Here is a 27,412-nt window from a genome sequence, read left to right as displayed (position 1 = left end):
CCCAGTGGAGAAAATGATAAAAGCTGCAAATACAGGGGAACATCTAGACACCCACTCTCAAACTATTTAAAGCTGGAGCAGAGTTACACAGACAGATATGAAGGGACAGAATTCCCATAAGACTCCACATTACTCTGGTCACAACAATTAGTTCACCCATAAACCTTGCGTGAGTGTGAGAGGCAGACAAAAGTGAGTGAACTGCTCTGTTGTGTGCCATATGGGAAAGTTGAGGGTCTGTAATTCTGTGAACAATGGACATTTTGGGGTAATTTAGAGCAAGGGATTATATGAGAAGACTATGTGTGAAAAACACTGGACTGCAACATATTCTGCAATGGTCAGATGGTATACACCTTAAATTAAAGATCTTTACTCAAGTGAAGCATCTGCTAATATGCTACATAGATAAGGCTTCGATGTACTTGACCTTAAAAGTACAGCCAAAATTCAGCAAGAGTAGGGGAAAGATATCCCCATGAACCTATGAAGACTAAGCAGCCCTGATAACAGGCGGTTTTGAAATAATAAAAAGGTGTGAACTGCCTGACTAATCTGAAGATACCGTATTTGTAAGGCACATGTTCACATGAAGGGTGCCTTGACCCTTAATTAGAACTCACCCAATTGAATAGTACTCATTTTATGAACCCGAAGACCATGTTTGGCTGAGTGGAACCAACAGTATTTTAACCTGTGACCGTGAGGTCAGAAACAGTTTCTTGCAATTGATGCATCAATCCACTTAAATAGCAAACATGGGTCAATATAACTTAATCATACTTTAATATAACAGTGCAGCACCAACTTGCGGTTCCTAGCGGTAGTGTGTTGTTAGAGAACAGGCTCAACTGGCACTGTAAGCACTAGCTGTGTCACATAAGACGCTCCAGCTATATTCGTAGGATGTGGATATTGGAATTAGTAGCCACATTATGTTCTTGCAGTTATTCGGAGGGTGTGAATATATTGTGATTTAATAGGTGAAGCTGTACTTTCAACATCTGAGCATTTTCATGCTCATTTTAAGCTTCGTAGTGACTCAAACACAGTAAACACATTGACAAGTAATATAAATAGATGTCAATGTCCATTTAAGATGAGATTCATATTTCAGTGGGACCGTATGTAACCAAGAGTACAAAAAAGGTAGAGAATGAAAATGTAGAAGTAATAACGTTGTAGTTAACATGCAAGCTTGGGGAAAATACAAAAATGTAGTAATCTAAATGTTTACCCTACATTTGGTGCTATGTACATAAACATATCTGACCCTTTATCCTAAATCCCTGCTACTCCTGTTTTAATCCCAGCCCCCTTTTCCCTTAGAGCTGAAGGGAGCAAGTTCTGGTTGCATTGCCTGAAAATGATGGGGCCATAAGACTTTTGTTTTAACGAGTCAAACGCTTGAGCTGGAAGGATTTCCACTGGAAAGATTCCACTGCCTCTAGACAATCTCAACCTATAATCATTTCTTACCTCAAGTTTAGTCTATTCTTGAAAGATTTCATTTTGTGAACCGTATGCAGGAAAATGGGGAATCCGTAAAATACATTACTGTTTTGAGGAAATTGGCCTCTTCATGTTAATTTGGGAATGCTATTGATGAACTTATCAGAGATCAATTTATATAGGGATGTCTTAATGATAAAGTTAGAAAAGAACTATGGTCTCGAGATGATCCTTCTCTAACAGAAATGATAAATTTATCCAAAAGGTTAGAACACAGTCTTGCATGTGTGAAGGAAATTAAGAAGAATATTTCATGGTGTAATGCAAGTTGTTCAATGTCAGCAATTAGTAAATCGAGCTCCAAGTTTAACAAGGTGGATGACAAAGTGATGAAAGGGCAAAGTAAAAGTAAACAGTTCTCAGGAAAATGCTTCAGGTGCAGAATCGTGGGACATATGGCTAATGATAAGAATTTTCCTGGATGGAAGGTCACCTGTGTATGCGTAAAGGACATATGGGCAAATGTTGTAGAAGTAGGATTAATACTGGAAAGGTAAATTACATTATTGATGATAATGAAGAAAATAAGAATTGTATTACAAGGGTAAAAAGAGTGATGGTCCCCATGATTATGTACTTGTGCAAGGGAAGAAAGTAAAGATGCTGCTTGACTCTGGAACAAAACGGACCATTATTTCATTGGATGTACTTTGAAACAAAATAAGCAAGATAACTGCTTAAAACGGTCACAAGATCTACCAGGTATGGTGGTAGATCTATAAAGCTAGTGGGGTATTTAGAGGGCGAGTTGAAATAAACATTTATGTTGCTATAAAAGGATATGCAGTAATCAGCTGATTTCATCAGCAGGATTTGGGTACTATTTTAGATCCAAATTCTGATCCTCCAATAAGAACACGTGAGAGTAGATATAAACGTGGAGCAAAATAACAATTTTAAAAGTGATTTTTGTAAGGAATTTCCTGAGGTGTTCAGTGACACACTAGGATGTTTGAAAGTATATGTGCATAAGATTAAGATCAAAGGTGGAGCTTCCCCGGTTGCAAGATGAGGAGAGTACCTTTTGAAGTTAGGGATTCTGTTATTAAAGAATTGCAAACATTGGCAGCAACAGGTGTGATTGAGAAAGTTGAAGGAACAGACTGGTTGTATCCTGTAGTAGTAGCAAATACGCATAGTGGGGACATTAGGTTGTGTGAGGTTTCAATGAAGTGGTGGCTGTGGACAGATTTCCCATCCCAGGGGTCAATGAATTGGTGGGTATGCTGGGAGATGCCAAGTGGTTTTCCACCTTGGATTTGGCCTCACCATACTATCAGATTAGTTTTCATGAAGATTCCATGGATTTTACAGTTTTTAGTAGGATCAATGGGACCTATAGGTTCAAAAGAATGCTGTTTGGGCTTGTGTTGACAGCTTAAGTTTTTTAAAGAGCAATGAGCAGTACTTTGGGAGATCTGTCAGGATTTAAAGTGTACCAGGATGAGATCTTGATTTTAGGAGACACTTTGGATGAGCATGATGATAAGAGTACAAGCTGTTTTGAGGAGGTTGCGTGACAAATCGTTAACACTCAAGGTAAATAAATGTAAATTTCACAAGGAGGAGCTGGACTTTCTAGGTCATATGTTGATCAGAAATCGGTTGAAGCCAAAAAATGAACTTGGTGAAGGAATTAGAATGATGCCAGTTCCTAAGAATAACAAGCAGCAGGCTTCGTTTTTTGGCTTAGTTGAGTTGTACAGCAAGTTTGTTGTGAAGTTTTCTGAGAAAACCTAGTCTATTCGTAATTTGTTGAAAAATAATGAAGAGTTTAAGTGGTATTAGAGCTGTGATGAAGAGCTTGAGAAGTTGAAAGAGGAAGTGGGGTGTGTGCAGAGTTTGAGAAGTTATTGCCCAGAATATGACAATGTGGTTTGTACGGATGCTGGCATGAAAGGTTTGGGAGCCATTTTTATTCAAACGAAGAATGGAATGGAAAATACTTTAAAATCTATTTCGAGATGTCTCAAACCAGCAGAAGAGAGGTATTCGGTATTCGAAAGAGGCATTAGCAGTTTTTTTGGGCGATAAAGAAATTAAAATGCTTTGTGTGGGGTAAGGAGGTTACCGTGAAGACGGATCATAAACCATTAAAAGTTTTCATGAAGAAAGGGGTTGACAATGTGTTGAGCAGGATTGCTAAGTGGGTGATTACTTTGCAGGAATATAAATTTCAATTGGAGTACATACAAGGGTAAATTAACGTAGTGGCAGATTGTTTGTCTAGAATGATCGATGAGGATGGTGGAGTTGATGAGGAGAAGATATGCGTCACTGGCAAAGGCAAAGTGGATGGAGAAGAATGGAAGGTGGAGGTTAATGTAGATGCTATGCTGCAAAAGGACATGATGTCGGAAAATGGTTGGGTGGAGAAGAAGTTGTTTGAAGAGGAAGTGAAACCGTTTTGGTGTGTTAGGGATGAACTGTCATTGAATGAAGGTATGGTGTATAGTGAATCTAGGTTCCCCCACAGTCAATGTGTAAGAAGTTGACTGATATGGCCCATGAGGGTCATCATGGTATTTCCAAAGCCAAAGAGCATTTGTGGATGAACTACTGGTGGCCAACAATGGACAAGGAGGTAGAGAGCGAAGTGAGGTAGTGTGTGGAATGTTGTTTAAGTGACAAAGTGTGTTGGTCCAGAGAGCAGTCTATGGTTATCAGGGAACTGACAAAGAAAGATTCAGGATGAAATTGCAGTAGACATAGTGGGATCATTGAGCGGGGCAGCGAAAGCTAAATGTATCATTGTGCTGGTTGATTTACTTTCCAGGTGGCCAGAATTGAAGATTGTGAATGATGTTAGTTCTAGGATTGAGACAGTTTTTATCAGAGGTTTTGGCTAGAGAAGACTTATCAGGGTAACTGATGACAGACAGCGGAGTGCAAATTTGTACCAAAGGAGATGTGTATTTTTGAAGGAGAGAGGATTCAAACGTGAAAAGTGTGCCCAGTATCATCTTGAGACAAATGGGGGGCAGGGCGGATTGAACAGATTGGTAAACGTTGCCATGACGAGAAGGGTGGGAAAAGGATTGGAGAGAGGAAATTATTAAGTGGTTAGAGGCATATGGAGTTACCCCTCATGGAGTCAGGGGAAGAGTTCCATTTGAATTATTCAGAGAGAGGAAAACTAATACAGTGTTATCCCCAGTGTGGTGTGGGTGAATGAAGGTAAGAGTGATGGAGGATGGGGATTTCGATAGTGAGTGGAGATGTAAAGAGAAGAGGAAGGTGGAGGAAAGGAAGAGATATGTGGACGAGAGGAAGGCTGCCAAGAGTCTTCATACTGAAGTGGGTGATGTGGTGAAGGCTCCTATTACCCATGAACAGTTCTCTAAATTCAGCAAGTCTATGGAAGTCATCAGAGTGTTCAAGAATTTGGTAAAGACGGACGATAATTGTATTTGGTATTAGAATAGAGGAGTGGGAGTCAAGTGTGTGGATGACCAAGAAGGACGGGACGAAGTATAGCACAATACCTTGAGGAAGTCCCCAAGAGGATGGAGTAGAAGTACTAGAAAGCCTGTAAAACTGAGGGACTTTATTGTATATAAAGGATTTTCTTGTTTATTATTGGTTTAGGTCTTTATTTGTAGGGTTCTTTTATCATGTGTTGTATATAGAAAGGGAGATTTGTGGTATCATGGGGTGGAATTCTGGAGTAGGACCCATGTTTTACTCTAGCATGTGCTGATGTAAATAGGCTTGGAATGTGGGGGTGGTTCAGATGATGCAGGGAGACATGGAGCTGGAACGCTTTATGGAACAAACTGGTTTCTTAATGGAGACTTTATGGTTGCTGGATTTTTTTACTTACTTGACTAGCTGACCACCGCACAATAATGTGTGGAAATCAGGTTTCAGGACATATTTCTCACTTGCAAATCACCAAGTAAAGCGTTCTGAATGATTTTGATTCCTTTAAAATCTTTGTTTGTATCACACTTTATAATTACATAGAAAATGTGCTTTCCTAACTACAAATAGTTTGGAAACATTTGTGCAGTTCATTTACAAGGTATTTGAAAATTGTGTGTTAGAAATAAAATTGCCGTCCTACAGCTTTTCTTTTGATACTCGCTGTACGGCAGTAGTTTGTCAGACAGTTCACATTAAAAAATCCTCTAACTTTGCAGTCAGAGAGAGAAAGGTAAACACCAATCGCCAGGATAAAATTACCAGCAATTAGTAACACATATCACGACATTTGACATCGGACTTTGAACACACAGCAAATGTGAAAAGATATACACAAAATGTAAAGGCTACTTTATTGCTCATTCCTTTTCTGAATGAACAGAACACCTGCTTTTTTCCAGTCTGAGTTTTCTCTTTAGAACGGGACAATAGGCCCAAAAACTAGCTCACGCGGATAAAAACTGACTCGCCATGGCAAGCATATTATTCAAGCCTACAAAACCATGTGTCATGTGATCTCACCTAGAGGAAGGTTTTCCTTTTATGGGCAGTCTCCTTCTTTAAGTATTTCAAAAACAAGATATTTATCTTCCCACATTAGATTTCTCTTTAGCTTAGTTTAAAATATTCACATTATATTGATGCCTAAGGAGACAAAAAAAATCATCACACTGAGTTTTCATTCCTCATACTAGACATCTGTGAATCCAACATGCTCTTTATTGGGAAGGGTTGAGTGAACTGGAGCTTTGTAATGGAAATAACTTGTTTTAAAGGAATTCTGCACCGGAGACCCCATCTTTCTTGCAGCCTTCCTCTCGCCAAAAATACTTGCATTTCTTCTGCTTCTGTCACCTAAATCTGCATTGCTGTCGACATCTGAAACAGCTTGACAGAAATATCCTTTGATGTTTTGTTTCTCTTGTAACTTGAGCTTTTTGAGCACTAATTCTGTTTTTATTATCAGTGATTCTGAAGAATACTTTATTAATATCTTGTTTTATTCTAGCAATGCCGGGCTGAATCATGGCAGTGTTGGTTTCTTTTGCTTAAATTACCTCTCTCATTTCCACCGGTTCTTTCATTATTGCTTCCATGTTCTCATTCAAGTCAGATTTCTTTTTGAATGGCGAGTATGGCTCAGGTGATACCGCTTTTGTATTATTAAAGGTTTGACTTTATGGGTCCTTTAGGTTTCCTTTTTATTTCACTTCCATCATTACTGTTCTTTAGAGTGAAGTCAGGGGATAGGTATATCTAGAATTGTACGCTTTCTAAGTCCAAAGTATCCATTACCCACTGTTTCAAATTGGCACCCGCTGTTCAACATCTAAACTATCAGTTCAGTAAAGTGAGTTTAATGTTCAAGTTTCAAGCTACGAGATTTATTAGTGTGAGCAGCAATATGACAATAATAACATGACAATAATTGTATATTAGATTGAAAAAATAGGGTATGATCCAGATGAGGCCTGTGGGGGAGGAATCAATTTTATTCATGAGGTCCCATGAGGGCTAAAATCCTTTAGGAAAAACCAAGCAGAGCTCTAAAGTCTATCCATCAATTCTTCGTGGATAAATGCCGCTCAATTATTGAAGAGTTGCCGACGTGTTTCAACCTGAACCTCGTACTCGGAATTGCTGGATAGACTTTGAATCTTTATTTGGTCTCTCCTAAAGTACTGTAGCTCTCATAATGGGAGCTCATGAACTATGCTTCCAGTAACTTAAAGCTTCCAGTAACTTAATGAGAAACAATGTTTCACTTACTATAATTTAATGAGAAATTATCGTTCAAGTTTGTTATGTTATTTTAGGTTTGTATGGCGCACAGCTACCAAAAAGGTTTCCTGGCGCCAGCCTGATAGGAATCAAGAAAGCAGAAACAATACCTATTAAACAACCAGGTTTTTAACTCTTTGCGAAAATTAACATAAACAGTTTCCTTACGGAGCAAAAGGGGGGAGAGCATTCCACAAAATCTGGCCCAAACAGGCAAAGGAGCGACCACCCATCCGGGAACTGATTACGCGTGTTGGAGCGGAGAAGGCGGGACGGTGAGTAGGGGCAGACTAGAGCTTTCAAATATTGAAGGGCTACTTCAGAGTTAATCTTGAACATGTAACACAGGGCTTTAAACTTAATGTCAATCTTGAGCCAGTGGAGATCACGCAGAGAACTAGAAACAGACGCATTTCTGGGAATCTGGCAAAGCAATCTGGCGGCTGAATTCTGTGCCACTTGCAGCTTACGTAGCACATCTTTATTGGCTCCCAGGTAGAGGATGTTACCGTAATCTAGTCTGGAAGTAATAAGAGCTTGGACTACTGTTCTCTGAGTGGAGCTAGGGAGCATCCAAATGATTGTATTAAGCTCTTAAGAATGGTGAAACAGGTTGCAGCCACCTTCACTGCTTGTTGACGCATTGATAACTTATCGTCAATGATAAATCCTAAATTTCGGACTTCGTGCGTAGGAAGGGGCAGGGCACCCATATTAGCAGGCCAATGAGGAGGGCCCCAGAAGTCCTTATTTTTTCCAAAAATCAAAACCTCAGTTTTGTTAGCATTCAGTTTAAGAAGGTTGGCTTTCATCCAAGATGCAATATTCCTTAGCCCGATCCGAAGAGCAGATGGTTCAGACACTTTCTCTGCAGAGAGAGAAAAAATAATCTGCGTGTCATCTGCATAAGAAAACAGAGACAGACCAGAATCTTCAGCATTTTCTGCCAAGGGTCTAACAAATATTAAACAGCAAAGGGCTGAGTATCGAGCCCTGAGGCACCCCATAAGGAGAGGAATGGGTTTCAGAGGAAGCCATAGGGGGAAAGACCTGGAACGTGCGCTCTGTAAGAAAAGAGGTGAGCCAGTTGAGTGCAGACCAACAACCCCTAGAGAAAATAAGGCTTTTAGTAGGCCAGTAGTAGTTTGGTGATCATAACTCTTTCATAAAAGTGCAACTATTTTGGTGTATATTAATGTTGATAACATGTCTTATATTGATGTTTAAGTAATGTCCTATACTTGTGTACTACAGTGCCATCAAGAGAAATAATATCCAAATAATATAAAAAAATAACATAAGGGAACACATTGAATAAATCCAATGTGTTTTTCTCACAGCTAAGTGTTTTATTCATGTCTAGTGGGGGACTAATAGTAGCCATAACAGAGACCAATTAACTAATGCACATTGTTTCAAGATAGTGCTTGCTATTTAATCTTCACACTACAAGTTCAATAATGTTAATCCGCTGTTTGAACTCTAAGCTACAAGTTCAATAATGTGTCTAGTAATAGAAAAATAAATATTAATTAGGCCATATAGAGATGCCAACCGCTGTTGGGACCAAGTTGAGCGAGAATGTCACAGGGTCTTTCCCACATTGACCACTCGCTCTGCCCCAACAAAGATATGTTTGTCTGTGAACTGTTTAATGGACTGGTCCTCACCTCTGTTTGCTGTTGCAAAGGTGTCCCGCACACCTCACTGCAGAAGTTCTCTGCTCTGTAAGTGCTCTAGCTCAGATAATCCGAGGTTACTTTTCAGAGTACTGATTTGCCATTATGCGTTTGTTCCAGAAAACAGTTTCAGACTTTTCAGTGGCAGTGTTTAAAGCAGTTCAAATTAGATTGTTTTAGAAGTGCTCTATCTTTCTGATATACAATTCAGTAACTCTAAAATCTTTTGACTTTATGAGAACTTCAAAACAACACCAAAATAAGACTCTGTGAGGTTGAATCAGAGAAGCTCATGAAGCGTCCATCTCGGTTTGGGACTTGGCAAGAACAAAACAAAAAAAAAAAAAAAACACTAGCTGCTGTTATCAACATATAAAAGATTGATTTTGGGTGGAGATTTCAATTTAGCTTTGGATCTTATCTTAGCTAGGAGTTCCAATACCCAAATCAGATCTTGAAGATCACTGTCATCCTTTCAATCCATGTTACCTTTTTTTTCACCTCCTCAAACAAACACATGTACTGACAACAGACAAGGCTCAAACAAGATCACCAAAGCTCTGTTGAGCGCATTTGCATCTCTGACTATGCATGAATACACTTAAAACTAACTTTCAAAACTTTAAACAATTTTTAAAATCATGGAGGCTTAACAAAAAGACATACTGCCTGACTCGAAAAAGCAACGAAAACTATGACCGATTTAAAAAATTACTTTCATAATAGTGACTTCCCTAGCACTTTCCCAACTCTGTTATGGGATGCAATTCAACCTACTAATAATAGCTCAATTATCATTGCTGTGGTACAGGTGAAGGAAAAAGAGGATTTTTGAAGAGAGATTTAAGTGTTGGAAAGAAAACATAGGAATAGTAATAACAAAATCACATTCGATAGTATTAAAGCTCTAAAATATGAATCATAGCAAGTAGTGAAGCAGTTCATGATAGATGCACAAAACGCTTGCGCTTTTATCGGAAGACATAAACCAGGCAGAATGATGGCTAATTATCTTCAATCAAAGGACAGTATCACACATATAAATGTAATCAGAACAAATGATGGCCTGGTATACAGATAATTAATTTGTTCCACTGGGAAAGGCGCTAGGCCAGGATGTGAACTGCCAAATATATTTTATAAAATGTTTAACGATTCTATGACACTGTATCTTATCCTAAGGCATTAATAATATTATTCCATAAGATAGGACCCTTCAGAATCAACTGGCTACAGACCTATATCCTTTAGTTAGGAATGTAAAATATATGCTGAAATGCTGGCTAAGACACTATGCCCAGTCCTACCAATATTAATGTAATGTTGTAAGTACAAATGGACCTTTATCAAGGGAAGACTATTGAGTGACAAAAAAAACTGAATATTTGCACATAATATACAACAAGCTTGCAATGGCTTAACTTCAACAGCGGCAATCACGCTAGATGCTGAGAAGGCGTGTGATGGCCTATTTATACAAGCAACAATCTGGAAAACCGGATTAGGGAATGCTTTAATTAGAGCAGTCATAGCACTCTATCGAAGCCTGAGAGCGAACATTAGGATGAAAGGGCCATCTTCACATTTCTTGGTCTTGAAACATGGAGCTAGACATCGCTGTCCCTTGTCTTCCCTTCTATTTCTTCAAGCCATTAAGCCACTCTTGAAGCCTTTAAAAAGAACTCTTCCTTTGAGGGTGTTCAGATTGGACAGAACGCTTCTAAAATGGCTATTCTTGCTCTGAAATCATTTCAGACACAGCTTCAGATAAGTGATCACCACCCCACTTGGGGATGACATAGTGTGCTCCTATAAGGGATAATAAGAAAATAAAGCTAGATGGCAAAACATGAATATCAAGACATTGGATATGGAAAGGTATCCACTTAATAGGAGACTACTTCTTTTCCATCGTTTACCCACATAAAATGGAGATTCAATTTATCCAATTTGGATTTTTATAATTTTCTGAAGCAGAAAAGGGCCTTTACAAAGATCCAGATCTTATACATACAAGCAACATTTCTAGAACTATTTACAATATCAGCGAAAAGATGACATCATGCCTCCCCATCTATATCATTTTAATAGAATTAGCTACTGAGTCAGGAATCAAACTGTTGGTATGACCCCCAAATACCAGCTCCATATAAGGCCACTGCAGCGCATTTTACCTTATAAATGTGAAAAAGTCCCTTCACAGGTCTATGTCGGAATCTTGATGCAGATCTAAAGACTGCATAAACAGCTCTCTGAAACTGAACAGACCTGACGTTAATTAGATAAGACCACTTTATTTATCAATGAGGACCATATTGCATGTATTTCAACCTTGGGCTTTCTAGGTCCTGCTACCAAGCTGCAAAACGTGGCCATATTTACCTTTTGATCAAGCCCATTCAACAAAATCTGTAGCCCATTTGCTGTTCTTGCAATGAGGACAGCATTGTCCGCATACAAGAGGATCGGCATAGCTAGCTCCCCAATCTGGGGCATATCCCTTCGACAATTCGTCAAATAGTCATCCAGGCCATTTACATAAAGAAAGAAGAGTAAGGAGGCCCAGATACAGCCTTGTCTGACCCCCCAAAAAGATTTAATGCTTAAGTTACGGTCTCCATCTTTTAGTAACGCACCTTCACAAAGGTGTCGCAGTGCAGGCGACAAAGAAGATCAACCAGCACTTGTTCGACCCCCAGGGATCTAAGTAGGTCCATAGTTTTAGATGGTTTACAGAGTCAAAAGCGCAGGAGAGGTAAATAAAGGCCATCTGAATGACACCTTCGCAGCTTCCACATACATCTGCTAAAATGTGACACAATGGAGAATACAATCTCACTTTAAAAATCTGCAATGCACTGAACTATGGACGAGATTAGATTTATTTCTATAATTATCAAAACTAGCGTAAATCATTTTAACTTCTACTACCTTTAGGGAAGGAAATCATGTTTCCGCTGTACTCCCATTGTTATTTAATTCAGATAATAAAAGTAATGTTACAAATAATCATAAACATAGCTCTTTCATGCTTTCTCTCATATGTTCCTCTTTCTTTTACTCATCCTTCCTTTCCAACGTCAAATATAATTAAATGAGTCTGGCAAGAACAAACATGCCAGGAGACACAGTTGAACGTGGAGTCTGTTTGAAAATCAGACTAACCAACACCCAATGTCAGATTAAATTAGAACGTTCATTAGAATATAAATGTTTCTCAACACTGAAAAACTGAACACGGTCACATTGATAACCTGCCTGTATACAGCTGATTAAAATCAATACAAATATATGTATTTAAAGGAATCTGAAAGTCCCCATTATAGCCTACGGGACTCCTGACCTTCAGTGCATATAAATTAACATTCTGCTGCTTCTCCTCTAGTTTCTACTATGCCCTATTTTGGTAGATTGTTAAGGGATGTTTCATAGTCGCCCTCATCTTTCATAGGCTCTAGCCTCAGGAGATGGACCAATACGAGAATGAATGAAGAATGTGTTAAACCAACCTGGGTAGAACTCTGGAATGTTGAGCACTTTCCGTCTCTCTACCATATCTTTCCGTTCAGCATAGTATTTGAAAGGGTCTTTTCTTGATCTGGGTGGGATGAACTCTGGGCTCAGGTACCTGTAGAACGACAAACATAGTTCCAAGCTCAGAATTATCATACCATTAAAATAACAGCACTATTTGGTTCCCATTATTTATGGGTATATGGCACATTTTTGCTTGCTCTTCATCCATAACATGAGAAAAAGTTTTTATAAAACACAGCTGGTTAGAAATATGGCGTTTTAGGAGATAACTTGGTAACCAAAGAGCTGAAAGAAGTATGGGCTCGATATGGCTTTACAGAAGGTTTACAGTGAGAATGCCAACAACCAGCAGACACATTTCTGCATATTGGAACAGAAATAGGGAAAGGAATAGGTGGTGTGCAGTGCACAAAACCCATGTAAGGTAATTTACCACAGCCTGTCAAATATATTTACCAGCTTTGAAGAAACAAAAGGCACATTTTATTCCAAAGGGTGTCATGGTCTTCTTAAAGCACATTGATTTGGAGACTGTCTTGGTAATAGAGTACGGTCGCGATTTAGTCTCACCTTCCTAACCCACTCCTGTAATTGAGATCCAGACTTGCAATATTCGCGATTAGCACAGCATCTTGTCACCCTAAGCAGAGTGACTTTTTGCTTTTAGCTTCAGAAGAGGATACAAAATGCTGCATTATAGGCACAATCTCACACTCCGATCTTGACCAGCACCCCGCCGACAAGCTCTCAATATCCAGGCACTTTCAGCACACCTGCAGGACACCATCAGACTGCTTGGTCCATTTGAATGAAAAAAAATATCAGAAGGGCGTTTTGTTAAACGCCCACCATTAACGTTTCATCTGCTGCAATCAAACAGGTGCAAAAATATATCCAATTTGACATGGGTGTGTTGGAAAGAGGCATTAGAGTGCTGGGAATGAAACAGGCCAGGAGGTGAGCAAAATAACGAAACGCTCCATGATAAAGAGGAATCGCAGAAAGGAAAGGAGTTTGTTCTTAGAGTTATGAAAAACTAAACAAAATAATTTCATCATTGATTCGCTCAGTCATCACCACTTTCATATTCAGGGAACAGAAATCCTCTTCTTGTCTGGACTAACAGCTAAATCAGTTATTCCAGTTCATGAAACTCTAAATTCCAAAGTAGTTCTGGTGATGTGCACCTTGATCATCTGGAGCAAGCAAATACCTTCTTTAGCAGTGTCAAAGAAAGAGTGGATCAAATAAATCTCTTGAGGAGGCCTCAGAGAAAGTCAGATAATACATATTTAGGGATTGGTGAGTAGCACAAAACTGAAAGGGAAAGTAGTTGAACGTCTGTCAGTGCAAAGCATATTAACGGCAAACCATATTAACACCGATGTCTATTTCCCATCACTGAGGGCATAAGGGATGAGGTAATAACAAATTCAGTGTGACAAAAAAGACCTCTGGGCCCAGGTTTTAAGCCAGATTTCTCCTACTTAAATTTAGGGTCACAACATACAGATGATGGTCATTCATGACGATGAGAAATATAGATTTAATAACAAAAGGTCCAGTCCAGATTTAAAAAGTGCTCCTGGAGATCACTTTTTTTAATCCCACATTTGACGGGTGTCACAAATGTTAATCAGGACAATTCATTATGGCAGACTGGATTCAATAAGCTTCATTCAACTATAGATAATGGGCATATTTTTCCAATAAGTAGCAGATACATCTGTTAAAAATAACAATATGTCTTTTTTAGTGAATTAACTTCAACACAGCATTGACTCTAGCAGTAGCATGCAAAGTTGGCTATTACAAGGGACTTCTATATATTAGAAGTGATTTGCTTACATGGCACTGGGTTAAAGTTTAGTTGAGCAAAGTGGGGTTGGAGGGTCTTACAAGAGGACTCAACCCTTCAATGACAAAAGCTGTTTTCTTCACAGACGATTGATAAATACAAATACTGTTTTGGAGCTATACACATAACATACATTCACAACACTATAAATATAACTGGGATTTATTTACATAGTCAGTGAATGGAACTCGTTTATTGTCATTGGTTATGGTGAGCATGGGGAATGGATCTTACGCATTTGGACCTGTGTAGACCACCTCTGCTGCCGACAAATTGTGTTTTTACTATAAAGAAACATTTTCTAAAAATCAACTTAAAAGTACACAAACGTGATCATCTTTTCCAAAGTACATAAAGTTATCTGAGATTATATGCAAATAAAGAACTGTGTTCCTATGGTGCAACTGGATAAAATGAATTATGTTTTAGCGTTGCTCGATTATGAATTTACCTTGAAAAAACAAGAGGCGTTTGGCAATACAGGAACAGTTGGTGTAATAAAGTACTGAGGCCGGGAGTACAACTTACAGAGAAGTGTCTGAGGACTGTCTCAAAGTACAATCAATCTAAGCGATTTATATACAGTTTTGGGAGCAATAAAGGTACATATGGTGATCCTCGTTTGGAAGAAGAATATGGGCCCTGTCTGTGGAGTCATAAATATAATGTCCCTGATAAATGCAGATAGGCCTCTGCCTTGCGTGGACACAATGTGGGCCAGTGGTAGTGTGTCCAGATGTCCGGCATGAGGGGGGCACGTGATTACTGTGTGTATTATGTCTTGATTGGCTGCGTGTAACTAGCTTTACACGGCATCTGACTTGATGGTATTTTGAGAATGTGCGCACCCCTCCGGACACGTGTGCTTCATTGGGGCCAGTTTCCTTGAACCATTGTGGTGTTGCTGCGCTTATCTGGGGATGGACCTAAGTTTTGTGTTTGCACGTTTGTCTGCTGGCTACGTGCCACCCCACTTGTGACCTATCAATCAGTTACTGCGGGCCTAGGTTGCAGAGCCTGTTTGGTCATGTATTTTCGAGTCGGGTTGATGAAGAGTTCATGACGGGCAAATTTGACAATAGCAATGCGATTTCGTTTGTGTATGCAAGTGTACAATCATACGCATTAGCATTGTTTTTATCAATATCAACATTAGGTTAAGAATTTTTAATAATATTTCCCATAAATATCAGCAATAGGAGTTCTGTGTAAAGTTAATTGTATGGTCATTCTTAGACAACGCTTTAACACATAAAGAGGAACTAGAATTACTCAGGACAATGATCAAGCTGTCAAACTAGGGTGGAAGTCAGGGACAATAAGCATGAGAGGTCTATCTACAGACCCAATTTGTTTGCCAGGTACGTGTTGCAAGGTAACCTCAATAGCAGGGCTTAGCTATAAATTACATTTACAAGAGGCAAAATAGTATTCCCTGGTTTTAAATGTTGAGAGTGAAATTGGGTGTTGGGTAAGTAAAATACATTTTTCAAAAGAGAAACCTTTTGTTAGGCTCCATACTTTTCAGGCTAAAGGGTCACATAAATAAAAACAGCAGACCACATCTGCCTTCTGCTGTCGACAGATCGTTTCATATATAAATGTTTTTATAGCGTTATGTTTATGTTTAATGTAGCAAAATATCATCCTCCATCCCATCCTGCATACAGTGGGAGCACAGAAAGTAAAAAAAAAAAACAACTGTAAAGGACCCTGGATGAGGGTTCTTAACAGTTGTTTGTGATTACAGTGAATTGATGCATACCACTGACAAAATTTGAATACTGGTAAAGCACAGAGTGACTTACCCTCCTGAGGTCGGTAATCTGTTATTTACAGATCTTAGAAACAACAGATGATATTATTTGTGCATACATTACCACCTTTCATTCATGCGCAAGCTTCATATTACCCTGTTTAACAAAGGGAGTTGGGTATTGGGTTTGGGAATTAAGAGCCCAATGCATCAAAAGGCTTTTATCCATTCTGCGTTCACGGGGAAATACATTGATAGTTAAGGCCAAAGTCACAATATTTCCATTCCCATTTCTGGAGCTAAGACCCACCGACAGGATTGAGTAGCTTTTCAGGTTCTCAAATTTGTAACTAGGCAAAATGTGGGCTAGAGTAGAAAATATCTGACAATTTTGGATTGTTCAGCAACTGAAGAGTATGACATTGTAATTGTTGGTCTAATCAAACTTTGTCCAGCCAAAAAGTCTCCTCTGGAGGAGGAATTAGTTGAGTAGCCCCTTCTGCTGCATAAAGGTTGTTGCCACCTGCAATGAATTGCCTAGAGAGAGCAGAGACCTTCATCTACCTATCCTTTATGTCTATGTAATATGAGGAGGTAGGGAACCTTCTGCTCGAAAGCAGTAAACTATTTTCCAAAACGATGGATCTATAATGATGGGTTTTAGCCATCATATTAGTAATTTATTTTTAATATTGTTTTTGTTACAGGTTTTCCATTGACTTAAATGTATAAACATGAGTAAAGCAGGTGGTCGTAGCGGATCTTTACCTCCTGACAGTGTTGCTAACTACAAAATCTGATGACTCTTTCAACAAAGAAAAATATGTGAAATGCTAAACTAATCCGAAAGAAAAGCTAACATCAACTGCAGCTGGACAGAAGAGAGTTTGAGATGCTGAAGAAACACGGCAAGACCAAGTTCACAAACGACAAAAAGTGATGGGTGAAGAGGATCAAATATTTTATCATTGTAACAACAAGTGCTACAAGTCATACAATGGAAAAAAGCCTGAAGAAAAATTGCCAAAATTTGTAGAAACCAGGGAGTCACAACAAGATCCAAGTCTTCTGAGAGAGCGACGGCAACCAAAGCCCATCCACTTAGAAGATCAATGGCTACCCCTCATCCACCTCCAACAACTGATCAATAAGCAGAGGAGCTTCAATGTGTTAACTGTGGTTTAGCCAGAAAAAGAGCCAAAGGGATTGCCAAAAGAACAAAGTACAGAGTATTTGAGTCTCAAAGGACAAACATTTTTAGGTCTCGCCTGACCCAGCGCATGCGCTGGTCTGGCGAGACTTAGTGAGAGGGCTCCAAAAAGTGCTACCGGGCCAGCCTAGACCTACAGTGCATGTGCGCGCGCCGCGCTTGACCCCGATTACTTTCACTTTTGCGGCCGCACGGTCACTTTGATGTTTGATCGAGATCACTTTCGCAGCCGCACGGCCACTTGGCATAGCCAATAGGTCTCGCTTTTGGGACCTTATAAGTATTTAGTTATGCAACTGTTGCATGGCTAAACACTTATAAGGTCCCAAAGGCGAGACCTATTGGCTATGCCAATGCTTGTTTTATCTGCAGCTAGTTTCTTCCAAGATGAAGTTTTCAGCTGAGTGGCTGATCTAAACAGAGCTCTCAGCAGCAAAGTAACCGCCAGCCTTCAGCTAAGTTTGCACTCTTTGAAAAAGCAAATGGACTCTTAAAGCCACTCGAGTGCTGGCTACGGGTTCACACTCAGTGACATTAGAGAAATAATGGCAACATTGCTGAAACTTTATTGATCTATAATAATAAAATTAAGATTTTTTGGGTGAGAATGTACAATGACAGATTTTGTTCTAACAAAAAGAATGAGCCACTTATGGTGTTCTCAGCTGATTTGACTCCTGAAGATCTTGCTGCTAAAATGAATCACATGATTCAGTCAAGTCAGCGTTTTAAGAAACGTCCTGAAAGATTTAGATTTTGACTTAATGACAAATCATGGAAGTCAACAAGAATGAATGCCTGATGTGGTCTTAACAAATTTTACATTACTGTTTAATATCAGCAAAGCAAAAAACTGTTTCAAACTAAAGTTTTTGAGTTTGGAACAGAAGCCGGTAACATTGATGATGGCTTTTGAGATATAAGCAAAGAAATGGAAGCCAATCTCATAAACCGACAGGCTTATGCTGTGCAAATATACCATATTTTCCAAATAATGTTTTAAGAATTACATCACAGCAAAAAGAAAACTCAGCTACACATGATGACTGCCCACGCAATCTATGACATGTGCAAAAGTAGAGAGCTAATCATTTCAATGATTAGGACTGGTGTATCAACAAGTTATAATGACATAGTACAGAACAGGAACTTGTTAGCAGTTCATGCTGTAAAACCTTGTGAATCAGACAGCACACCATTTCCAAGTCATTTTACCAGAAAAGGATTTACAATTGCTGCTCTTGATAATTTTGATTTTGAAGACAGCTCTTCTTTGTCTGGAATTCTAGCACACATGATACTGCCATATACTTTTTCAATATAGTACCAATGAAATAGCTGCTGGAAAACAAGCTGTGTCAGCTGTAGGCATAAACAAAAGAAGCTGCAAAGTTATAACCCAACAGGCCTTGCCAAAGTGCGCAAAATCACTACAAGCCATCAACACGTCTCAGTCTACCACAAAGTTTTAAAGTAGCTGATGACATAAATCTTCCTCTACCTGATGCTGCGATCCACAAAACTGATTTAACCGAATTTATCATATCGCTTATTCGGTGCAAACTGAAGGAAAAAGAAAAGCCAGTTCCTCCGTGGGCTGGAATTCAGAATACACACTCTTAGAAATTTCAAAAATGTACGTGCTCAGCGTGAAGACCAGCCTATCCTGCCAATTTTCTGCGATTAAGCTGTTTTCTGTATTGTAGCTGACATTTTTATGAGCAATCCAGTCGAATTTGATGATCTTTATCCAATGATGGTTGTTTTCCACGTGACAAAAGTTGTGTTGCGGTGTGCAGGAAATTCTCAGTGGATGTGGCATAGACTATGCACTTATTGAGGCTGAAATCTTTGGTAGCAAAACCGTCCTGTCAGTATTGAGCAGAACTCATTATGTTCATTTGTTACAAGGTATGCTCATCATATCTGAGGCTATAGAAACATTGCTTTCTGGAACAAGAATTACAAATTAGGTTCTGCATACCTTTTCTCATAAGTGAACAATGCACTAGGTGCACTTCATTCAAAAGACATAATGCAAAGCCAGGCAATGTTCAGTGCACTTAGCTCAAAATCAAAAACCTGAAAACCAAGTTTGTAGAGTCTTTCAAAGAATCTGAAGAAATATCAGAACTTTGCAAGTACTGGGGAAATGTTTTACACATGATGGCTCTAGTAAATTGGTACATGGTGATGTACATGGTGCATGTGAAAACTGTGGAGTCACTGATTACTGTGTTTCGTGAATTCGATTGCATAAACTACCTGAGATATTGGTCCTGATATTTGGAAAGAGTGAAGAAACAAGAGGTGGAAAAACCATACCTCTACAGAAAAATCATCCAAGGACATTTTGTGGTGAAAGTCAGAAAGAAGGTTCAAAGCTGTGGCTCCAGGTATGAAATGGGAACAGACGATCCAGAGACCACACAAAAGCTCCAGGGGGATTGTTGGTCAGACACATAAAAGTGAATATGTTGCTCAATGCAAGCTAGTTTACCATGAAGTCCTTAATTTCTGCACTGTTTTCAGAGAGATGACATATTCTAAATTAATGGACCATCGTGAAACTGTTCCTGAACACGAACTTGTGGGAAAGACAGGGGAACTGTTTAGTAAACATGTTGAAAGCTTTCTTCATTTCAGGCAGCAGCCAGGAAACCCCTTTGAAATGACTGAGCCAGTGCAACCATACAACTTTATGACCAAACAATATGTGTATAACGATATGAAGACATGTCTAATAGATGTCCTAGAACATGGATCAAAACTATATGCAGAACTGATGCAAGAGAGATGTGTATTGAAAGAGAAAAAGCTGTTTGAGAATCACTAAAGCTAAACGTCCACGCTTTAATTGCCATGGTAAGAGTTTCGTCCAAACAGCCACTCCAAACAGGTTACATAAAAACAACTTTTGCAAGCATATAGGGAGATGGATGTAGCAAAAGAAAGGGGTGAATTTTTTAAGGACATTCCGTCGCATGATATTCTACAACAAACACATTATTTGATCAAGATGGGTCAACCAAACCAGTTAAGCACAAACTTGTACAAGAGCTCCAAAAAAACCTTTCACCTGAAGAATTTCAATTCGAAAAAGTGTTCTCATTGAAAACTGCTGTTGTTGTGGACTATAGGTCACAATTGCGAATGGTCAAGATTTCATCCATGCAAAACTTCAGAGAGGTCGTTCAGACTGTTCTACAGATATCAAAGTCAGTGTGCACCCTGCAAGAACTGCACATTATCTTTGACAGTTATCTTGAAATATCGGTCAAAGAATGTGAGCGAATCAGACAAATGTCTACAAGTGGAATAATTGACCTTGCCTGCATCAAAGATTCGACACCTATACAACTTGATAAATTCTGATCATCAACATCGAACAAGATGAACTTGGAGATGTTAACTCGCAAAAACATTGCTCATGCTTCAATGAATACTGAATTTCCAATCATTGCAGTGGAATGATTGTCAATGAGGAGCTGGTGTCTCCAGAGATATATTCAAAATGTAGGGGCCATATTGTTCAATAACTTAACACAAATTGAAGGAAGCGGACCTTTGTGTTGTGCCACAAGTTGAGTGGGCTGTTCGAAATAGTTCCAATCAAGTCATTATACTGTCAAATAACACATGTTATTATTGTGCTACTTAGATTTGTTGCAATGTTCACATGTCAAGGATTGTCTGAGTTATGGAACAGGCGAGAAAAATCACTTAATCCCACTTTATATTCTGCACAAGAAACTTGACCCAGAGATGCCCAGAGTTCCTATCAAGGCACATATTTTTACGAGTGATGACACCATGAGTAAAATTGTAACAAAGCTTGGAGCTTTAACTTCTGAACCAGTGAAATTTGTAAAAGGATTTGCTGTGACAGAAGAAGAATGTGACTCGGACTTGTGTGGTAACGAGTGCTGACTGTCAGACATTAGACGATCTTCGGTACAGGGAGTTCAAAAGATCAGTCCTTCTAAGTCACCTTCCACTGATGTCATATTCTGTGCGTGGACACATTAAAAGCGTGTTCTACTTGATCAGAAGATGTGTACATGTTTGGATCATGCATATGTAAAGAAAGATCCGCGTGAATTTGGTTGGGAAGATATTGATGGAGTGCTAAAACCTAAGAAATTTCTAAAGCCTCTACCCACAGAACTTAAACATACAAGTACTCGCAAAACTTGTGCTACAAAAAGATGTCCCTGTCGTTATGTTCTTTTCAAATGTTCAACATTCTGGAAATGTACCATGAGCGATATCCGAAACATAGTGAACTATGAAAATGTGTTTATAACAGGAGTGATAAATATTATTTTTTTCGTATTCAGATCATAAACATGGTTTGGTGTATACATAAAAGGATTAAAAACTATTATTATTTGTTTCGTTTCTATATAGGTCCCTTCTTCCTCTACTATAGCCGCCATTTTGGAAACTAGCAGAAGAGTTGCTCTGAGAAGTTATTTTCTGTCTAGATAAGGCTACTTGACCCCCAAACCCTGTGTTTTAACACCAAAATGAAGTATATAGGTCTCATGATTCCTAAAATATTACATAATTACTGCAACACATTTTAAAAAATGTTGTCCAGAGAAATTCGGCCTGGATCAGTAAGGTCTACCGAAGCTAAATTACTTTTCTAATGATCCAAAAACACATATCAAAAATGTAAATCTCTGGACAACAATTTTTTTACGGAGGTATATCAGGGGGCCAGGATTAAAAACAGAATTCGAACTACTGTTTAAAAAATAAAATTACAAATCAGACTTAAATATCTGATATGGACTGTAAAGTAAAAAGCTGGGAAGATCTAAAAAGTGCAAACTTTAGGAGGAACAATAGCCGTGTGCAGCATATGAATTTTAGCCAGAAAACCTAGATATGGTTAACCAAATAGAACTCCATTATACAAATCAATCCACAGTAGCGCAAACTCAGTGACTTAAATTAGCTTTCCAATTTCAGATGGCAATGCATCCGCCAAACCAAAATAAGTAATAGCATGGACAAGGAAAGACATCTCATTGATTGTAATAAGGATGTACATATCTTACTTCCTCTGGGATTCCTCGGATTTACGTTTGTCCAGAATCACCGGTTTCGGAGGGGGCTGAAATTTGGTTGGTTCTCCATCTCCGCCTGTGGTGCTCAGAAGTCGATGTGACAAAAACCATACTCCTTAAAAGACAAAAATGAGGGTTGCTTTCAAATTTGGTTACTGTTGAAGACATTTAAAGGCACAAAATTTGGTAAAAATAATATGTGTTAAAAATCTTTAACACAGAAAAGTAAAAAATGCAACTCGAAATTTAAGCACCCCTGACCAAACCGAACTCTGGTTTACTGCAGTACACAGCATATCTCAGTATAAATGCGGTCTATTTCTTGTACGGTCAAATAGATTATCATATTTAATTATGAAGCTTCAAAGTTTATTGCATAATCAAATAGGATACAAACATAAGCATTATATTCTAAACTAATCTGCAGTTAGGTGTACACTATATCGAACCATATCTCCGATGCGTGTCATTTTGCACCATAGACTCATAGCAGATATTAACAGTTTTGCATTGTTGTTATGTTATATTAGAGGAATTTGATATAGCGCAGACAAATCACACCGAAGGAGCATTTAGCCGCTCCGCCCAGTTAAAGGCAAAAGAGACAAATCAGAATGTGAAAAGAAACTTTGTTCCAGTGATGGGGAGCAAAGTAAAAAAAATGACTGACCACCGAATTTAGCCATACAAATGAGGGACGGCCAAAGGAGAAATTAGACTTACTGCCTTTTTAGGATGGGGGGACTGCCCCCAACTCAGAAGGTCACCAATCATCTGAACAGTAGGCCGGGCCTTGCCAAATAGCAGAATCTTCTTCTTATTTCCATTCAGCTGGAAGCAGTTTGAAGTCATCCAGGAGGCAACTTTCCTCATGAATTCAACAAATCTGCTTTCAGCATTTTCTGTATTATGTCCCAAAGAGATGATTGATTGTGTCATCTGCATACGAGATGACTTCAAAACAAATGATTTTACAATTTGGACAAGGGGAGCCACATAGACGTTAAAGAAAGTAGGGCTCAAGAAGGAACCCCCTTGCCCAAAGTCATTGTGCGAGATTTGAATGACTCAATAGACACTGTCTGGGTCTGGTTATTGAGTAAGTCTTTGAGCCAGCCCAAACCTCTCCCACAGATACTAATCTCAGAAAGTCTCTGAACCAGGTTTGAATGCGAGATGGTATTGAATGCAGCAGACAGATCAAGTAATAGCTACAATGATGGGAGGCCAGCATCAAGGAAAAGTCTGATCGAGTCTAGTACAGCCACTAGCGCTGTTTCTGTGCTGTAAAAAGCCCTGAAACCCGACTGGGTAGGGTCCAGTAGTGAATGGACTTCCAAGTAAGAGGAGAGTTGTTTATTTACTAAGACCTCCAAAATGTTATTAAGGTAAGGGAGGAGTGAGATAGGTCTATAGTTGATGAACTTATTGGGGTCGGCATTAGATTATTTTTGAGAATTGGCCTGGCTTATGCTGCTTTCGATTCCAATGGCATGATTGCGGAGCTAAGAGAGGGATTAAATAATGAAGTAATGACAGGAAGAAGGAGAGAGGCTAAAGTCACCATGATATACGGGAGGGAGAGCTCAGAAGGGAGCTTGATTTAATTTTACTCATTTCAGAAACTTGCTCTAGAGAGTAATAGGTTTTAACTCCGCCAGTAAAACTGGAGGGTTGATAACGTGAGTGATTATGGGGGCAGCAGCAACCAGCAATGTAGGATTAGGGAAGTTCTGATAGATTTTCCCCTAAAAATGTTTTGCCCAGGTAGCAGGTGAGCCGGCTGCTGCATCTTATCCTGGTAGCATTCTAGCAGCACAGGTAATGTTTGGCACAGTATGCTATGGGGATAGCAGTCTGTGCATCGTTTTATACATATCCATGTAAATGTAATTTGCTATTGCCCTGCCTTCGCCCAAAACAAACTGACCCTCACGCATCTTTGCATAGTAGAAAGGCCACTTTATTTAGAACAGGTAAACTCTCAAATAACTCGGCAATTTATTTATTTTATAATTTAGAATACTGAGCCAAAACCATTTCTAACATCACATTTCCCCATTTCAAAACTTTAAACCAACCTTCAAACTTCTCTGTGTTACCTTTACCTTGTCATTATTGTCTTCCCCTTTTTCCTACCCGTCTTCCTGGGATGCCGGGTAAGACCGCTCCTGCCTCACCCACCCCAAACCTTGCATATACTAATTAATGAACGTTGCCCAAGAGTAGGGTTGGGAGGGTGGGACTTCAATTTTCCCTCTCACCCACGCTCGCGCTTCCCTACACTACCGCACCTGACTGGAAAAGCTAACGCGCACGCGCGCGCCTCTCCTTGAGTTGCTAGCGCGGCCCGTTCCATTCGGGCGAAAAGCCCCAGGGGGAGACTGTTTCTCTGCTCCCCCTGGGGCCCCCTTCTGCGTAGACGAGCTTGTTTCTGTAAACTATACTGACAACAAGCGAGCTAGGTTCTGCTCTCAATCTAGTTGGAAGCGAATGTGCTCCAGTGTATCTTCTTGGGAAGCAGTTACCTTACCCTATCCTGGCAGCAGTGCGCATGTGGTTCTTTGCAAGGAACAGCAGGGGTGACAGGGGCTATACCTTATCCCAGGGGCAGCAGGGCACTGTACAATGTCCTGGAAACCTTACGCATTCTCATACTGTGCACTGACTTCAGTAGGTGCGCTCCGCTGTCATCAGGTTGGTGGCAAGTGAGATGTATGCCTTAACTTTACTTCAAGTAAATAGACGAGATCAGTGATGTACACTATATAGTCACAGGCGGCGTGTTCAGGGTTGTGTCCTTGCCAACAAACATATTGGCATGTTACCTTATACGGATTGTAGTGATTGGGAGGAGTGTTTTTATGCATTCCTATCGTGCAAGCTGTGGGCATGCGTGGCCTTTAACCTATGACAGCGGTGGCGGTTTGGTGTCAAAGAGCAGCTGAACTATACACACACGATGTATTAGTTTAGAGAACATGGAGAAGGCGTGCTTATTTCCGTACATTTCCCTACCAATACTTGGTATATGCCTTTGATTTTGCCAGTTGCTAAACTGATGATTTACTAGTGACCCCAACAACAGAAGTCCAGCTCATGCTGTACTTGAGGTAACGGTAAGTGCTCTATCTCGGGGTCATTGTGCGACTCTTTCTATATCTGCAAACAGTTCTGGTCTTCCTTCCTCCTATTCCGCTGCACCAGTTTCAGCCTCACTCTATGCTGCCACTTCATTTCATGTGCCAGGTTTGGCTCTGTACTCACCACTCCTCTGTACTGCACATAAGTGGGATCGCACAGTCCTACTGCAGGTCGTCGCCATGACTCCTCCCGTCCGAATGCATGCGTGGTCAGCAACACAGAAGAGGGACTGACGACTACAGTCCGGTCAATGTGACTCCAGCCTATGTGAAACTGACTGATAATGCGGAAGTGTGAAGGACTGGAACTGCAAGCGGCCGCCATCTTGGTAGAGGAACCGGTTTAACGCATCGAAGTAACTCACCAGAAGCGTAGTTGCGGAAAGGCTCCCTTTGCTTCCTGCAATTTTAAACTGTAACATTTTCGATAGTGACTTAAACAAATTAAGGACAAAGGGTTAACATTTACTCAGGAAAGTTTCCGACAAAAACTCAAGTTTAAGTACCAGAGAAAGTGAACTAAGAACTAATCATACAAAACTAAAGTAAATATGCGTCGGAAACACATGAAGTCGCCGTAACTTTTCTTTCTATAATATATAGACATCTTGAGGAAACGCCAACGTCCGAACGATTTACAGGCAAGTGCCTTGTTCCCCAAAAAGGCTTCATGGCAATAGCTCCCTCCTATACACATGCCCCTGCACACCTATAAGCAGGGCCGCTGGAATTATGTGACTGGGGAGGACAAAAGTATGCGGCAGAGGTGACTAAATTATGTGGCAAGAAAAGGTAAATTATGTGGTGTAATGAAGCACATTTTATGTTAGTATTACATAATTTTGGCATTTTTACACAAGTTATCTTTTTTGTGGGCAGTGATATCACTTCATTAGTACCACTTTGCTACTGTAGTAATGGTGTATCTCTTTAAATGGTGTTCCATTACTAGAATCCTACTATGTAATAGGAATGTTTTTGTATGAACTGTGGGTTGTTGGTCATTCTACCAGCCTTTCCCTTTAGAGCTGCATCTGTCTTGATATACTTAGCTTCTAAGAATAAACTTCTACCTTTACTACTCAGCTACCTCCTTGTTATTACTCCACGCCTTTCCTACGAGATCTCTACACATTTTGGCGACAATTGTGGGATGAAAATACTTTTTTTTCGTCATAAGAATTTTTTTTTCTTCCTGCTAGTCATCGTAACAAGCATTACGAGAGAATCTCTTTCCACCGCTGTCTACAACAATCAACAGCGAAGTTTTGAGTGTTTGCCAACAGAGAATAGCATCAGATACCGCTGCACCCCGCTGTTTTCAGCTTCAACGAGTAACGAGAAGCCGTGCTGCTCGTGGACCACTTGCTATCCCGATGTGGTGAGAAGTATTGCTGTGGGAACGTGTGAACAGTTTAATCAACTTTGGGTGAGCATAATTCATAATATTACTACTGTTAAGGCGTTGATTCAACCCGCGTGCGCTACTGACCCACGTTTGAATTCTGCTTTCACCGCGCTCCATTCTCTGTGGATTTAAATCTCGCCATCACGGCAATTCTGTGGACGTCTGTGACGTACGTGGTTTGGAACGAGGCCACACTGTCAGAAGACGTTACCATGCTACGCATCAACACGCATAGCGGACATTTTGATGACAGTGTCTCCATGACAACGCGTCAGCGAGTCAAACACTGCGCTGGGATTTCCGAGGCAATTTCCTCACACGCTGCAGCTTACTCAGTGCGCGTATGGGAATTAACAACGCGTACTGTACTCCTAATCGTTCGTCAGTGTTCTAAGGTACTTTTTTTAAAAAATTGATTGCCATTTTACGCTAATTGAAAAAAAAAAGTGAAGAGGGATTGCAAGGTATTGGTTTTTGCAGCTTTGCACATGTAATAGTTCTGGCAGCTCTGGACAAATCAATTAC

At 39.7% G+C, this 27,412-nt stretch overlaps 1 protein-coding gene across 1 annotated transcript in view; it reads right to left on the bottom strand.

Annotated features, from left to right (window-relative positions):
• Positions 1-25,737, bottom strand: part of MRPL19 (mitochondrial ribosomal protein L19) — a 51,094-nt gene extending 25,357 nt beyond the window's left edge. Inside the window, exons 1-3 of the mRNA XM_085609157.1 lie at positions 25,604-25,737; positions 22,328-22,451; positions 12,407-12,525 (exon numbers count right to left, since the gene is read on the bottom strand). Of these exons, the coding sequence (XP_085465283.1) occupies positions 12,407-12,525; positions 22,328-22,451; positions 25,604-25,661 (301 nt within the window). The 5' untranslated portion in view covers positions 25,662-25,737. The remainder of the gene's footprint in view (positions 1-12,406; positions 12,526-22,327; positions 22,452-25,603) is intronic.
• Positions 25,738-27,412: the final 1,675 nt, after the last annotated feature.

The sequence above is a fragment of the Triturus cristatus genome, chromosome 6, assembly GCF_964204655.1.
Source record: "Triturus cristatus chromosome 6, aTriCri1.1, whole genome shotgun sequence".
In the NCBI taxonomy this organism is placed as follows: domain Eukaryota; kingdom Metazoa; phylum Chordata; class Amphibia; order Caudata; family Salamandridae; genus Triturus; species Triturus cristatus.
The sequence above is the reverse complement of the archived record's forward strand: the minus strand, read 5'-3'. Positions and strand labels throughout refer to the sequence as shown.